Source organism: Pygocentrus nattereri, chromosome 6, assembly GCF_015220715.1.
Source record: "Pygocentrus nattereri isolate fPygNat1 chromosome 6, fPygNat1.pri, whole genome shotgun sequence".
Lineage (NCBI taxonomy): Eukaryota > Metazoa > Chordata > Actinopteri > Characiformes > Serrasalmidae > Pygocentrus > Pygocentrus nattereri.
This window is the reverse complement of record NC_051216.1, coordinates 4814549-4830033: the sequence shown is the minus strand read 5'-3', so window position 1 is coordinate 4830033 and position 15485 is coordinate 4814549. Positions and strand designations below refer to the sequence as shown.

The window sequence follows — 15485 nt, the reverse complement described above, 5'->3', positions numbered from 1 at the left end:
ATGTTCCAATCAGATTATAATCCAGGAGTGAACGGAGAATGTAGTATGTAGACTTTTTCCAAGATATTTTAGCTGTTACAAAAATAGAAAAGCCATAGGTGTCGGAGCTGATTTCCGTGGCTCGGGTAGCGCCTGGGTTTACAGGGGAATTCCACCAAAATTTTATTCATTTATGATAATTCAAAATGAAAAAATTCTACCTTCATTCAAAATTTCTGTACAGTTAAATGGTTGAGATGTAAACAGAGCCGTTCAGAGCCGTTTGGTGTGAAACGCTCTGTTGTAAACTTTGTAAAAGTCAGAGCGGTTCACAGTGGTGGTGATAGGAACCAGACGTCCCTCTAAAAGCTCCTCACAGAAAGTTCCTACATGAACTGGTTCTGAATTCACTGCCTGATGACTGAGACGCTGTTTTATGAGAGTTTAGAGATGATTTTGGACTAAAACCTATATTTTTTTAAATCCACTGGTGTTGGAGGGATACATGCAGCCAAAATCATCCTCAAAGAAAACTGATTATTCCAGATTTTCCACTGTTTTCCATCATCGACATTCCATATAAACTCAGAAGACTAGTGTAGGTTCTCTGGTGGTTCTGGATGGTAAATAAAATGTCTATATCTGTGTTGTAGTCATGGCGACGCCTGGTTCCCATCACAACCACTGTAAAGACACCTGAACCACTTCACCACTAAATGTTCTATAATAAAACCACATTCAAATGTTTGTGTCAACAAGCTTGTCTTGGTAAATATGTTAGGACGTTCATTAGTGAGCTTTTACCCCTTGTGTTTAGGAGAAGTCCACTGAATTTTCAAACTTTCTGTTTGGTTTTGTGGTCGAGCTGTAAACAAAATAATTCAGAGGGCTTTAATCTCAAATGGTTCCCTGTAGAGAAACTTGCCGACTCGGATTTCTTTAGAAATTTTTTTAATGTGCCTTTGAAGCAGGTCAGTTCAGGGAAGTTAGCGCTGAGAAATTTCCTGTTTTCCTGAGTTACGGACCTGTTTCAAAGCTACGTTGAAAGCAAAGTATAGAAGTCATAGGGAAGCTGGTCTACAGAGAACCCCCCCACATTAAAGCTCTCTGAATAACTTGGTTTACATCTCAGCCTCTAAACTAAACGGAAATTCTGAAAGATCGGTGGACTTCCCCTTTCACATGAAAAGGTTTTCCTGTAGAGAATCAGCACCAACAGACCAAATTGGTCGTAATTGGTACTTTTACCACCAGTAAAATCCTTAAAGCCTAGCTGGGGAGCGTTTTTCACCCATTAGACAGAATTTAGTCCCGGGCATGGCGGTTATGGCTTCCCTAGGCTGAATAAAATGCTTCCTGCTGGCTTATTCCTACAAGGCAGCGTTTGGAATCGGAGCAGTGGGAATAGTAGGGCACGGTTAGCAAAACATTAGGGGTGTCTAGTGGAACATAAAATTCCTCAGTCGACTTTCCTTCACATTTTTCAGCCCCTCGTGTAAAATCCGGCCGCCTGTAGCTTGATGCCATTTTCCGTCAGAGCTCTCGTTCATCAGTCTCGCGGCCTGCGGCTCCTTCTCGTCCTTTTCCTGCCCGCCTCTCTGCTCGGGTGGAACCGGCAGCGGTCTGCGTCTCTTTCTCTCTTCCTTTAATGCGGCACAGTGTCCCCCTCTCTAGCCCCCGCAGATCACTCGGAGACAAGAGGCAATTCAGCACTTTGAGGAAGTCCATTTGTCCTCATATGTGGGAGATGAGCACAGTCGCTGGCGCTGTTCCCTCTGATTTACACTGCAGACCAAAGTGTTGAAGGAAGCTGTGATTTTACAGATAGAGAGGAATTCCACTCAAACATCCTCCATAATTCAGTGTTTCAGATGTAAACAGAGAGATTCAGTGGGTTTGGTGTGAACTGGTTCAGACGTCTTTACAGTGGTGCTGATGGGAACCAGGCGTCACCATGACTACAACACAGATATAGACACTTTATTTACCATCCAGAACCACCAGAGAACCCACACGAGTCTTCTGAGTTTATATGGAATGTTGATGATGGAAAATAGTGGAAAATCTGGGAAAAAAAATGTTTTGTTGGGAAACATTTTGCCTCACGATGCTATTACTAACAATAATTATTGTAAAGGCACTAGAGAGCATATTCAAAAGTTTTTAGTGTAGTAAGTTTCTGTGAGGGGGCTTTGGTTTCTGTGAGGGGGACGTGTGGTTCCTATCACCACCACTATGAACAATTCTGACTCGGTAAGCTTCTCTAGAAGCTCAGAGCGTTTCACACCAAACCATCCTGCACGACTCTTAACCACTTAATTATGCATACGTTTTGAAAATTCTGCTAAATATCATTTGGACGAGACAGAAGACAATTGGAACAATGTTTTGTGGATGGATGAGACCAAAATAGATTTTGGTTTAAATAAGAAGCTTTATGGTTGGAGAAAGGAAAACACTGCATTCCAGCATTAAATCCTTATCCCATCTGTGAAACATGGTGGTGGTAGTATCATGGTTTAGGCCTGTTTTGATGCATCTGGGCCAAGACTGTTTGCCACCATTGATGAAACAAGGAAATCTGAGTTATACCAGCAAATTCTAAAGGTAAACGTCAGGACGTCTGTCCAAGAGCCGAGACTCAAGAGAATGTGGGTCATGCAGCAATGGCCAAGTCAAAGTTCTGACCTTAAACCTATAGAAACCAGTTCATGGGAGGAAACCCACCAAAATAAGAGCTGAAGCTGTTTTGTACAGAGGGGCTAAAACTCCTCAAACCAGATACTGAAAGCAGAGGTTCACACTTCACCACTCCCAGATATCAAATACCGGATCATTTTCCTCAGTATAATAAATGACCAAGTCTTTTTTTTGTGTGTGTCATTTGTTTCATTTGGTTCTCTTAATCTACAACTAGGACTTAATGTAGAAAATTATGAAGGTTTCACAAAATTTCAAGCACCACTCTTTGGAGTTTGTGTGGTTTTATATATCAAAACATTTTTACATGACCTTTTCTGACCTCTGTTCGTTACTGTGCCTTTAAGAATAATTATGATTAAGAGACCCTTATTAGTCCCACAACGGGGAAATTTCACCTCCGCATTTAACCCATCCGTGCAGTGAAACACCACATACACACTAGGGGGCAGTGAGCACACTTGCCCTGAGCGGTGGGCAGCCCTATCCGCAGCGCCCGGGGAGCCGTTGGGGGTTAGGTGTCTTGCTCAAGGGCACCTCAGTCATGTGTTGTCGGCTCTGGGGATCAAACTGGCGAGCTTCCGGTCACGAGGCTGGTCCCCTGACCTCCAGCCCACGACTGCCCCCAATTTATATATGCAACTGAACTATTTCTGATTTGGTTGCCCTAGGTCATGCCTTTTTTTCCCTTTCTTCAAAAAGCAGTTTGTGCTGAAACATTCCTTATAACTTCAGTGTGAGTGGGCGGGGCTAAACTGCTGTAGGCTGAATAAGCAGAGGTTTGTATTAGAGTTTTAGATACTGGGTGGGAAAAATGCATAAATTATAATGAGCCATAACTTTCGCACAGGCCACATGTAGTTTTTTTTTCATCAGTATGTTCAAATAAACAGCAATTGTGCATTAAAATGTGCAGAAGCGTGTTCTCTGCAGAGCATGCATAACTTTTATTGATTGATTGATTGATTTGATTGATTGATTGATTGATTGATTTATTTATTTATTTATTTAGGAAACCGAGTCGACAGTTGTCACAGCATCCGTCACTACGCCGGACAATGGCGGTCAGATCCACATGGTGATCGACATTACTCAGGAGACTCCAGAGCAGCCGGCCAGGAGCAGAGCCGATCTCCTGCCGTCCATCAGCGGTAAATCACAGTCCCACCCGGATCTGTCGGCGCGGGCGGCGCAGTGCTCCGAGACGGTGTGCGTCACAGAGCAGACGTCAGTGTGGGCTCCCTGCGATGTGACCGAGGCTGAGATTGTCGCAGAGATAGAAATGAGCACTCCAGAGTCCAGAATCGCTCCAGATCTCACTCCTATTGTGGGAACGCTACAGCACGTGTTCCTGCCCAAAACTGTAAGAGCTCCTCTGCTTACTGACCTTTTCCTCAGCAGGCAACATCTGGGGACACATCAGCCGTGTCCCAATTCAAGGGCTGCATCCTTCAAAGGACGCAGCCTGTGAAGGCCGCGTAGACCCGTGAAGGCTGAACCGAAGTGAGGTGGTCTGGTCTTTGCCGGATTTCCTGTTTGTGTCACAGCACCGCCGTTCCCACCCTCACTGCTGCATCCCTAAACGCCACTCCTGTGGTTGGATAGTGTAGTGGGTAACACCTCTGCCTTCTATGCTGTAGACTGAGGTTCAATCCCCACCTGGGTAAACACCCTACACTATACCAATAAATCCTTGGGCAAGACTCCTAACACCACCTCAGCCTTCCTGTGTAAACTGATCAAATTGTAAGTCGCTCTGGATAAGAGCGTCAGCCAAATGCTGTAAATGTCCTGTCAGGTTCTTTAAAAATGGAACCACAAACTTTGATTTTAGTTTTGTGTTGTTTCATTTATTAGAGCCGGAGGTGCATCTCGCTGTCAAAGCGAAATGAAACGGACCACGTTGGCTTTTTTAACCTCTGTATCGTTTGCTGTTTAAACCCAATACTTATTTGAAGTGACTCCTCACCTGCCGTTTGCTCCTCTGCTACGCCTCTGTTCTCGAATCCTCACCAGCCGGCACGCAGTGAACCTCGGGATATGTTGGCTGGCCACGGAAAAGAAGGGCACATTTCTCGGCCGCATATGAAGGAGCCTTCGAAAATGGAACTGCGTAGTCATGCCACTGTGACGCAATCAGCCTTCAAACGCAGCCTCTGAAGGATGCAGCCGCTGAATTGGGACACAGCCATCATTTTCCTTCAGCCCCAGAGATCATGTTTAGTCCTAATGGTTTCCTAAGGTCCTTTTTCAGCTGGGTTCATCTTGTGGACACACTAGATACATCTACAAAATTTTCTGTGCTCAATAAACGGATGATGTATTTAGCTCCTCTCCCCCACCAATATCGAGGCTGGCTTGCCCGTCTGCAGTCAGACTCTGTCCACGTATCTCCTGCTTTGTGTCTCCAGCCTTAGTGAGTCAGGTACTCTGTCAGTCTGTTAGTCGGTCAGACTGTTAGTCACCCTGTTGGTCAGTTATTCGGTCTGTCACTCAGTCACTCAGTTAGGGTTAGATATGGGAAATGTCAGATTTCTTCGGTAAGTTCAGCTTCTGGGTTTGACCCTCGTGTTCACTGAGATCCTCGCCTTGAGGGCTGATCTAATAAACTTGCCTTGAGCTAATACAGTCACTGAACAGCCCTTAAGATGATGTCAGGAATTCCTCACACTTTTAGAAATGAAGGTTCTGTTCAGGTACATTTCTTGTTCATCAAGGTCCAAACAGTGTAGATGTTCCCTCAGAGGTTCCACAGTGGTTCTAAGGTCTGATTGTGAAGCTTAAATCAGTTCCTCCAGGTGAAAAGTTGGTATTTGTTCCTTTTCATAACCGAATGTTTTAAAACTATATTTTTTTTAAATATAATATAAGAACAGTTGTGTTCTCTGACTAAAGGTTAAGATTAAGTGACCCTTATTAGTCTCACAACAGGGAAATTTCACCTTCTGCATTTAACCCATCCGTGAAGTGAAACACCACATACACACTAGTGAGCACACACATTAGGGGCAGTGAGGACACTTGCTCGGAGCGGTGGGCAGTCCGGGGAGCAGTTGGGGGTTAGGTGTCTTGCTCAAGGACACCCCAGTTATGGACCATCAGCCAAGGGGATTGAACCGGCTGGTTCCTTAACCTCCAGCCCGCAACTGCCCCCTATTGGAGATACCCTGTATTTTTATGTTTGCGTGTTCGTTCATGTTCCACCAGGTCATCCGCCCGGAGACGTGCGTTCCCTGCGGGAAGAGAATCCGTTTTGGGAAGGTGGCGGTGAAATGCCGTGACTGCCGTGTGGTGGCCCATCCCGAGTGTAAACACATGTGTCTGGAGAGGTGTTCCCCCAACGCGCACGGCAGCGCTCATCCCAGTGAGGTACCAACACCTATACATGCTGTATCATATACTAGACCAAAAGTATCCAGACAGCCCCTCTAATGAGTGAATGGGTCATTTTAAACTTTGACTTTCTAACCACCTCCACGCTCCTGAAATTGCTTTACCTGATTTTTCACTATTATCCTCTTTCATTTTAGTTCTCATTTATTTATTTGTTTAGTTGTTGTTGTTGTGATTTTGTTTTATTATTATTTCAGCCTTTTTAATTAATTTGTTTCCTTTTTTTGGTCTTATACTACTTTTGTTTTAATTATCTTCTTTTTATTTTCTTTTTTCTTATTCAACAGCTTCTCATTTGAAGTTTCCATTCCACCTTAAATGGTGCTGCAGTTACACTGAAGTGCCTTAAACATAGAACGGATTATTATGAAAGTTGAATACCTTAAATTCCTCAGCTTAACCTCAATAAGTGCATTAATTAACCTCAATAAAAGTAAATGCCTCAATGTGCCTCAATACACGCATTAATGTACCTCAGTAAATGCCTCAATGTGCCTCAATACAAGCATTAATGTACCTCAGTAAATGCCTCAGTGTGCCTCAATACACGCATTAATGTACCTCAGTAAATGCCTCAATGTGCCTCAATACACGCATTAATGTACCTCAGTAAATGCCTCAATGTGCCTCAATACAAGCATTAATGTACCTCAGTAAATGCCTCAATGTGCCTCAACACAAGCATTAATGTACCTCAGTAAATGCCTCAATGTGCCTCAATACACGATTAATGTACCTCAGTAAATGCCTCAATGTGCCTCAATACATGCATTAATGTACCTCAGTAAATGCCTCAATGTGCCTCAACACACGCATTAATGTACCTCAGTAAATGCCTCAATGTGCCTCAATACACGCATTAATGTACCTCAGTAAATGCCTCAATGTGCCTCAATACACGCATTAATGTACCTCAGTAAATGCCTCAATGTGCCTCAATACAAGCATTAATGTACCTCAGTAAATGCCTCAATGTGCCTCAATACAAGCATTAATGTACCTCAGTAAATGCCTCAATGTGCCTCAAACACGCATTAATGTACCTCAGTAAATGCCTCAATGTGCCTCAATACACGCATTAATGTACCTCAGTAAATGCCTCAATGTGCCTCAATACACGCATTAATGTACCTCAGTAAATGCCTCAATGTGCCTCAATACACGCATTAATGTACCTCAGTAAATGCCTCAATGTGCCTCAATACACCATTAATGTACCTCAGTAAATGCCTCAATGTGCCTCAATAAACGCATTAATGTACCTCAGTAAATGCCTCAATGTGCCTCAACACACGCATTAATGTACCTCAGTAAATGCCTCAATGTGCCTCAATACACGCATTAATGTACCTCAGTAAATGCCTCAATGTGCCTCAATACACGCATTAATGTACCTCAGTAAATGCCTCAATGTGCCTCAATACACGCATTAATGTACCTCAGTAAATGCCTCAATGTGCCTCAATACACGCATTAATGTACCTCAGTAAATGCCTCAATGTGCCTCAATACAAGCATTAATGTACCTCAGTAAATGCCTCAATGTGCCTCAATACAAGCATTAATGTACCTCAGTAAATGCCTCAATGTGCCTCAATACACGATTAATGTACCTCAGTAAATGCCTCAATGTGCCTCAATACACGCATTAATGTACCTCAGTAAATGCCTCAATGTGCCTCAATACACGCATTAATGTACCTCAGTAAATGCCTCAATGTGCCTCAATACACGCATTAATGTACCTCAGTAAATGCCTCAATGTGCCTCAATACACGCATTAATGTACCTCAGTAAATGCCTCAATGTGCCTCAAACACGCATTAATGTACCTCAGTAAATGCCTCAATGTGCCTCAATACACGCATTAATGTACCTCAGTAAATGCCTCAATGTGCCTCAATACAAGCATTAATGTACCTCAGTAAATGCCTCAATGTGCCTCAACACGCATTAATGTACCTCAGTAAATGCCTCAATGTGCCTCAATACACGCATTAATGTACCTCAGTAAATGCCTCAATGTGCCTCAATACACGCATTAATGTACCTCAGTAAATGCCTCAATGTGCCTCAATACAAGCATTAATGTACCTCAGTAAATGCCTCAATGTGCCTCAATACACGATTAATGTACCTCAGTAAATGCCTCAATGTGCCTCAACACACGCATTAATGTACCTCAGTAAATGCCTCAATGTGCCTCAATAAATGCTCCTTAATCAACAAGCTTCCTCTTGAATGTGTTTAATGAGCAGCTAACGAGCAGCAGAGCAGAGCAGCTGTTGATCGCGTCTCACTGGCTGACCTAACGCCGCGTCCCAAACCACACACTTCTGTACCTACTACACTAATGAGTGCGGTTCTAATGTTCTCTCTATTTTTACCCACTGTTTAGTGAGCTAGCGTGCAGTTTGGGACGGCGCACTGGTGACACAGCGGGAAATCTCAGCCTTTCCGCTTTCAGCTTTCGTTTGTTTTCATTACAGCAACAAATCAAATAAAATCAAGGCCGTACGCTCCAATATAGCAGAAAATCCACTTTACAAATGAGTTTTACTGCTTTCGCTGGATCAGTTATGGCTTTACAAACTCTCTCAACGTTGCTGAATGAACTTGATGTTGCCGACCAACACGGCGCTGTGGATGGTAGCGATGTCATCGGAGTACCATCTGTAGGAGCCCTTGTGGGGTAATAAAGGCGATGCTGACTATTACTGCCTTTTTGTTTGCTTGTTTGTTTTTAGGAGACACTGGAAAGCTTTACTCCGTCCACAAGGCCCAGAGTTCCAGCCCTGATCGTTGAGTGTGTTAAGGAGATCGAGAGAAGAGGTCTGGTCGAGGTGATGTGCTCCTTGTTCTCGTCGGAGTAACTCCTGCGTTTCTGAGCAGTGTTGAGGGACAGGCGAACGTTTCCTCCCCACTTTCTGTTGAAAACAGACGTGTATAGTTATAGGAACATGTGTGGTAGCGTTCACTCTCTGCTCACACATACCAGGAGGCTCCTCCCCCTCCCCTCCACAATAAGAGACCTTAGCACAATAACCCAGTGGAGAAACGCTGGAAGACAAATAAGCCAAAATTAACATGATATATAAACTTCATATATATATATATATATATATATATATATATATATATATATATATATATATATATATATATATATATGCATGCATCTGTCATACCATCAGGGTATGATGGTTTTTGTAATGTGTTTTGTCTTTTTGATGGGTTGACATCACAGCATTTGCATTTGATGGGTTTTCTAGTGGGACCTAAATATGGTTTCTATTGGAAACCATTAAGCCAGTTCCCATTAGAATTAATGAGACTGCTAGTTAACCGTAGACCATCCAGTGAGTTTAGAGTCAGCCACTGGTCTCCTGTTTAAACCATTAGGATCCTTTACACACTGAAACCTGATGGAAATGTAGCTAAGAAGGTTTAATCTTAATTGTTTCTAATGGTCCTTATTCAGCAGCTAGTCATTGGTTTAGTGTGATGTGGTGTTGAGCTTTGTGTTCAAACATCTGCTCTGGTTCTTCCCCACTTTGCGAGACCTGTCGCTCCGCCGTCTTGACTGTGGTTTTGTGTGCCGATGCTGCAGAAGGGTCTGTACCGCGTGCCGGGCGGAGAGCGGGCGGTGAAGGAGCTCCGAGAGCGCTACATTAGCGGTAAAGGGTCCCTGATGCTCCACAAGGTGGACGAGGTCCACGTCGTCTGCGGCCTTCTCAAAGACTTCCTGAGGAAACTCAAAGAGCCTCTCGTCACCTTCAAACTCCACAGAACCTTCATGGACGCTGCTGGTAATGTTCTCAACTTAGTTTGATGACTAACGTCTTTGTTCTTAGTTCAGCAGAAAATGCACATAGTGCACAATATTCTTCAAGTGACTTCTTAAGAATTGTCTTATTTTGGTGGTGAATCGGGCCAGTCGTGGGCTGGAGGTCAGGGAACCAGCCTTGTGACCAGAAGGTCACCGGTTTGATCCCCTAAGCCAACAGTACATGACTGAGGTGCCCTTGAACAAGACACTTAACCCCCAACTGCTCCCCGGGCGTGGATTGGGCTGCCCACCGCTCCGGGCAAGTGTGCTCACTGCCCCCTAGTGAGTGTGTGTGTGTGTGTGTGTGTGTGTGTGTATTCACTAGTGTGTATGTGGTGTTTCACTTCACAGATGGGTTAAATGCGGAGGTGGAATTTCCTAATAAGGGTCACTTAATCAATTTTCATTTCTTAACTATTTTCCTTAGAATAATTGAATATCTAAGAATAAGTGGTATTCATGGTAATATTATATTCTTTAATATTTTCTTAACATTATAAGAGCCTCCCACTGTCTCAGGCTGTAAGAGTCGACGAGGTGAGCATCTAAACTCATCTCGGACGCCTCCCCTCCTGCCCGTCCTCGTCCTTTGTCCTCTAGTTCTTATGTGATATCTTTTAAACACTTGGTTTGATGTTTTTTTCCTTTATTTTGCTTCTCTGAGTGCATGAAACTAAATAATGGGAATGACAAAACCTTTTTTTAATGTTCAGTTCCTTCCTCCTAATTATAGCTCCTTAACGAGCAGCTCGCTGCTACATCTGTGTGTATGTATACACTCACCGGCCCTTTTGCCTTCAGAACTGCTTTAATTCTTCGTGCCACACTTTCAACAAGGTGTTGGAAACGTTCCTCAGAGATTCTTGTTGGTTATTTGAGTTCCTGCTGCCTTTCTATCATCTGGAACCAGTCTGCCCGTTCTCCTCTGACCTCTCACATCAACAAGGCATTTTCATCCACACAACTGACCGCTCACTGGATATTTCCTCTTTTTCGGACCGTTCTCTGTAAACCCTAGAGATGGTTGTGCGTGAAAATCCCAGCAGATCAGCAGTTTCTGAAATACTCAGACCAGCCCGTCTGGCACCAACAACCACGCCACGTTCAAAGTCCCTTAAATCCCCTTTCTTCCCCGTTCTGATGCTCGGTCTGCACTTCAGCAAGTCGTCTTGACCACCTCTACATGCCTAAATGCAGTGAGCTGCAGCCGTGTGATTGGCTGATATAACTATTTGTGTTAATGAGCAATTGAACAGGTGTACCTAATAAAGTGGCCAGTGAGTGTGCGTATGTATGTATATAATATATATATATTACATATCTGGCTTGCTCACCTGGTGGTTTCACATTCATGTTAAAACTTTCTTTTCTGGAATTCTGTGAAGCTGCTTTGTGTTGTAAAAAGCATTACAAATAAATTCGACTTGATTTGATGTCGTATGTAAACACTATAATATTAAACTAACACTAGATATTAAAGATTTCAGCCCTCCAGTCTCTACAGTCCATAGATTAAAACTAAGCTGCTATTTTGAATTTGCTGTTTTTATAATTAAAAAAAAAAAACAAACAATGCATTTAAAAATATACCCACCTATTCCACCTCCAGCAGTTCGGCCCCGCCCACTCACACTGACGTTATAAGGAGTGTTTCAGCCCGGACTTCTTTTTGAACGAGGTGTAATATAGGGCAACCAATAAGAACAGATCTCATTTGCATGGATCAGTTTTGAAGGCACAGTAACAAGAACGGCCTGTTTAATCGGCATAAAGGCATAAAGAGAGGTTGGAAAATGGCTATTATAACATAAAACCACATAACCACATGAAACCCAACAGTTCTTTAGGCATTAGGACGGTTTATGCATGCAGTTAGTGCATTTGCACTTGCCGTAGGGGGAGAATTGTGCAAAATTATCCTCATGAGCATCCAGCACTTGGCATTCCTCTGCTGCAGGCACGATTCCATACATTTTGTATGGGTATTTGCTCCCATCCAGCTCTGAAGGCCAAACCAGACCAAACCCTGATGACTCGACTCTGAGAACGGTTCTGGACGTGTGGTTTGTGCTGGCTTGGTTGTACCGAGCCCTTTTGCACTCTTGAATGAGGCTAAATGGTGAAATTATGGGTTCAGAGTCTCCCTCTTGGATTGTGGGCTGGGATGGATGTCAGGGAGAGCTAAACTGTTGAGCCTCTTTTGGACGCTAATGTTTTTTTAAGCATGTAAATCAGTCACCCCTGCTTACCCCGCTGTCTTTATGAGCTTTGAGGCAGAAAACTGCTTTATCCCCACAAAGTCAGGGCACGTGGAGATGGAGGTGATGGATTCCTCTCTCAGCGTCTGTTTTATTGTTCTGCCTCGTACGGGAGCCGGAGCGTTTTAAAACCCGAACACGGAGCTTATGTAAGGGGGTTAAATCCGTTTCCACGGCTGCCTGAGACTCACGGCTTTCTCTCACTTACAGAACTGGCGGATGATGACAACAGCTCGGCGACGATGTTTCAGGCTGTCGGAGAGCTGCCCCAGGCCAACCGGGAGACGCTGGCCTTCCTCATGCTGCACCTACAGAGGTCTTACTGTTACTGTTACGCCAGCTACTACAGCTGCTGGCTGAAGGCCCATTTGAGACCTTCTGCCTGTAATGCTTTCCCCCCCAATGCCCCCGTGCATTTAATGTGGCCTCATGTAGAGAATACAGTCACTCATTATTATACTGACCACTCACTCTTGGACTGGGCAAAACTGCCGTAGGCCGAGTGGGTGGGGCTAAACTGCCATAGACTGAGTGGGTGGGGCTAAACTGCCGTAGGCTAAGTGGATGGGGCTATGTACACTGAATGAGGGGACTCACTTTTCTTTCTCTCTCTCTCTCTCTGTGTCTCTCTGTCTGTCCGTCTCTCTCTCTCTCTCTCTCTCTCTCTCTCTCTCTCTCTCTCTCTCTCTCTCTCTCTCTCTCTCTCTCTCTCTCAGGGTTATGCGCAGTCCTCAGTGTCAGATGGATCAGAATAATTTGGCCCGTGTCTTTGGACCCACTATTATCGGACACGGCCTGCCAGAGCCGTCACCGCTGACCATCATGAGAGACACGAACACACAGCCCAAAGTTAGTGACCCAGTAACTCATCTCCCAGTTAAATCGGTCACTGTCCTGGACTCCGGGGGTCTTAGTGAGTGCTGATTGGAGCTTAACATTTAACTCCCACAGTTAATTTACATGTTCTGCAAAGTTTAGTCCACAGTTTCTGTTTATTTACTGACTTGAACATTTTGCAAAATGTTCAAAACACAAATGATAAAATGTGCCATAACTTTTGCACACCTTGTGTATATTTTTCCTGATATGTTAAATTCAGCAAACAGTGACTGTGCATTAACATGTGCAGTTGAGTTCTTTATAGAGGAGGTGTTCAACATGGACCTTGACTAGGGGTGCCAAAACTTTTGCATACAACTGTATGTATAAAAACAAATTATTATTATTATTATTATTATTATTATTATTATTATTATTATTATAATGTGTATTTGGAGGGAGTTATGTTTCATGTTTGCCGATGTTCTACTCTTGCCTGATTGGCTGAAGGCAATACAGCAGCAGCGCTCATTTGCATAAAGTTGAAACTTTTCAGCGGCACGGTGAGGCAACCCATCATGCACTGTGCGATGCTGCAGGTGGACGCATTGTGTAAACGTTTCTGGCACGACAGATTAGGAGCGAACTAAAATCAGCCAATAGAAAAAGAGGCCACACATAAGCCTGAGGTCCCCGTGACCAATGCCAAGCATGGGCTAGAGGGGTCTAAAGCCCCCCAGCACTGGGCTGTGTAGCAGTGGGACTGTGTTCTCTGGAGTGACGGAGCTCCATCCAGTACCTTTCGGATGAGTTGGAGTGGCCCAGAACTGACAACATCAGTACCTGACCTCACTAATGCTCAATCAAATCCTCACAGCAATGTTCTGACATCTAGTGTAAAGCCTTCCCAGAGGAGTAGAGGCTGTTACTGCAGTACAAACTCACTATTCATGCCCTTCATTTCAGAGGAAACGCTGGTGTCTACAAACTTGTGGAGATATTGTGTATCTCCCCTGGTGCAGGTGGTCTCCCGGCTGCTCTCCTTCCCTGCAGATTACTGGCAAAGCTTCCTGACTGTGGAGAGTGACCAGGTGATTTCATCTGTGGTGGACGCCAACATCGGCAGCGCTGCTGCGAACTCAGACCGAGGTAAGTTTGGATTTACTTCACTCGTGTGTTGTTTAGGCCGAACATACGGCCTCATTTTCCCAGGCTGCAGTGGCGCATGGGTATTATTAAACACATCGCTTTATGAAACGTGGGTCAGGTGTGGGTCAGGTGTGGGTCAGGTGTGGGTCAGGTGTGGGTCAGGTGTGGGTCAGGTGTTTCCTGTGAACACTACAGATTTCAGCTGTTACACCTGCATGTGAGGAGAGTCTTAAACATCTGTGTTCATAGCCAAGCAGCTTAAACCGTTAGTTCAGCAGTAAACCGGACATTCTGCGTATGCTTCATTTTTAACACAGCAGCAACTGAACATTGTGTCAATAGCAGCAGCAGAATAAACGGCATGCTCATCAATCCATCCGTTCCTCCGTTCGTCCATCCATTCATCAATCAATCCAGACACTCATGTATCCAAATATGCATCCATCCAAATATCCCTCCCATCAATCCATGCATTCATCCATCCATGCATCCATCCAAATATGCATCCATCCAAATATCCCTCCATCCACCCATCCATCAATCCAGACTTTCGTGTATCCAAATACATTCATCCAAATATCCCTCCCATCAATCCATGCATGCAGTCATCAATCCAAACCCTGCATACAGTTCATAGAACATAGAACCATATACAGTCTACAGCACATTCTTAAGAACCCTTTAATCATGCAAAGGAGCGGCATGAGTGTTTATGGTTCTATATAGCACCATTTTCTTTACTAAAGGACCCTTGAAGAACCACTTTTGTTTTATTGACTTCGGTCTAAACACATCGCCTAAATAGCTGTTTAACGGTCCACCTGTGTGCTTTAACTCGGCTCTGCTGGGTCTCGGCACCGACTGCTTGATGTAAAGAACCTGGTTGATTTAGTTGTTTGATGAAGGATTTGTTGGTTGTGTCCTTCAGACCGGATGTTCAAACCCGTGACCTCTCCTGAACTCAGTAAATACACCCGCACGCCGGGCAGCGCCTCCATCAAGGGCAAGATCAAAAACCTGGGCAGCGCCTTCAACAACCCGTAAGTCACCCTCACTAACGCTGCACGTTCGGCTGGGTTCGTCCTCAGCGGGAACACGTGTGATGCTCATGAAAACGCTGCTCCTTTGCAGAGGCAAACCCAGAACTGAGCTGGGAAAGAAGAAGTTCTTCACCTCGCCAAAGTGACGGATGGAGAGCCTGCATGTACAGTACGTGTCTGAGAGAATCTGTACAAATGCACTAGAAAACACACTTCTACATGCAGTGCTGTGATGTTTCAGGCCTCAGATCATGACTCACAAGCACATTTCTGTGGATTTACATGCAAAACATCACAAGAGACTCGAGGCATCACTGC

General features: G+C 44.3%; 1 protein-coding gene across 2 annotated transcripts in view; it reads left to right on the top strand.

The window, feature by feature from the left end:
- Positions 1 to 15485, top strand: part of si:ch1073-416j23.1 (rac GTPase-activating protein 1) — a 28627-nt gene that overhangs the window by 12422 nt on the left and 720 nt on the right. For both annotated transcript variants that reach the window (XM_017685211.2, XM_017685212.2), the window contains exons 7-15: positions 3692 to 4042; positions 5887 to 6048; positions 8820 to 8915; positions 9683 to 9881; positions 12370 to 12475; positions 12876 to 13008; positions 14001 to 14127; positions 15056 to 15167; positions 15259 to 15336. In XM_017685211.2, the coding sequence (XP_017540700.2) occupies positions 3692 to 4042; positions 5887 to 6048; positions 8820 to 8915; positions 9683 to 9881; positions 12370 to 12475; positions 12876 to 13008; positions 14001 to 14127; positions 15056 to 15167; positions 15259 to 15313 (1341 nt within the window). In that variant the 3' untranslated portion in view covers positions 15314 to 15336. The remainder of the gene's footprint in view (positions 1 to 3691; positions 4043 to 5886; positions 6049 to 8819; positions 8916 to 9682; positions 9882 to 12369; positions 12476 to 12875; positions 13009 to 14000; positions 14128 to 15055; positions 15168 to 15258; positions 15337 to 15485) is intronic.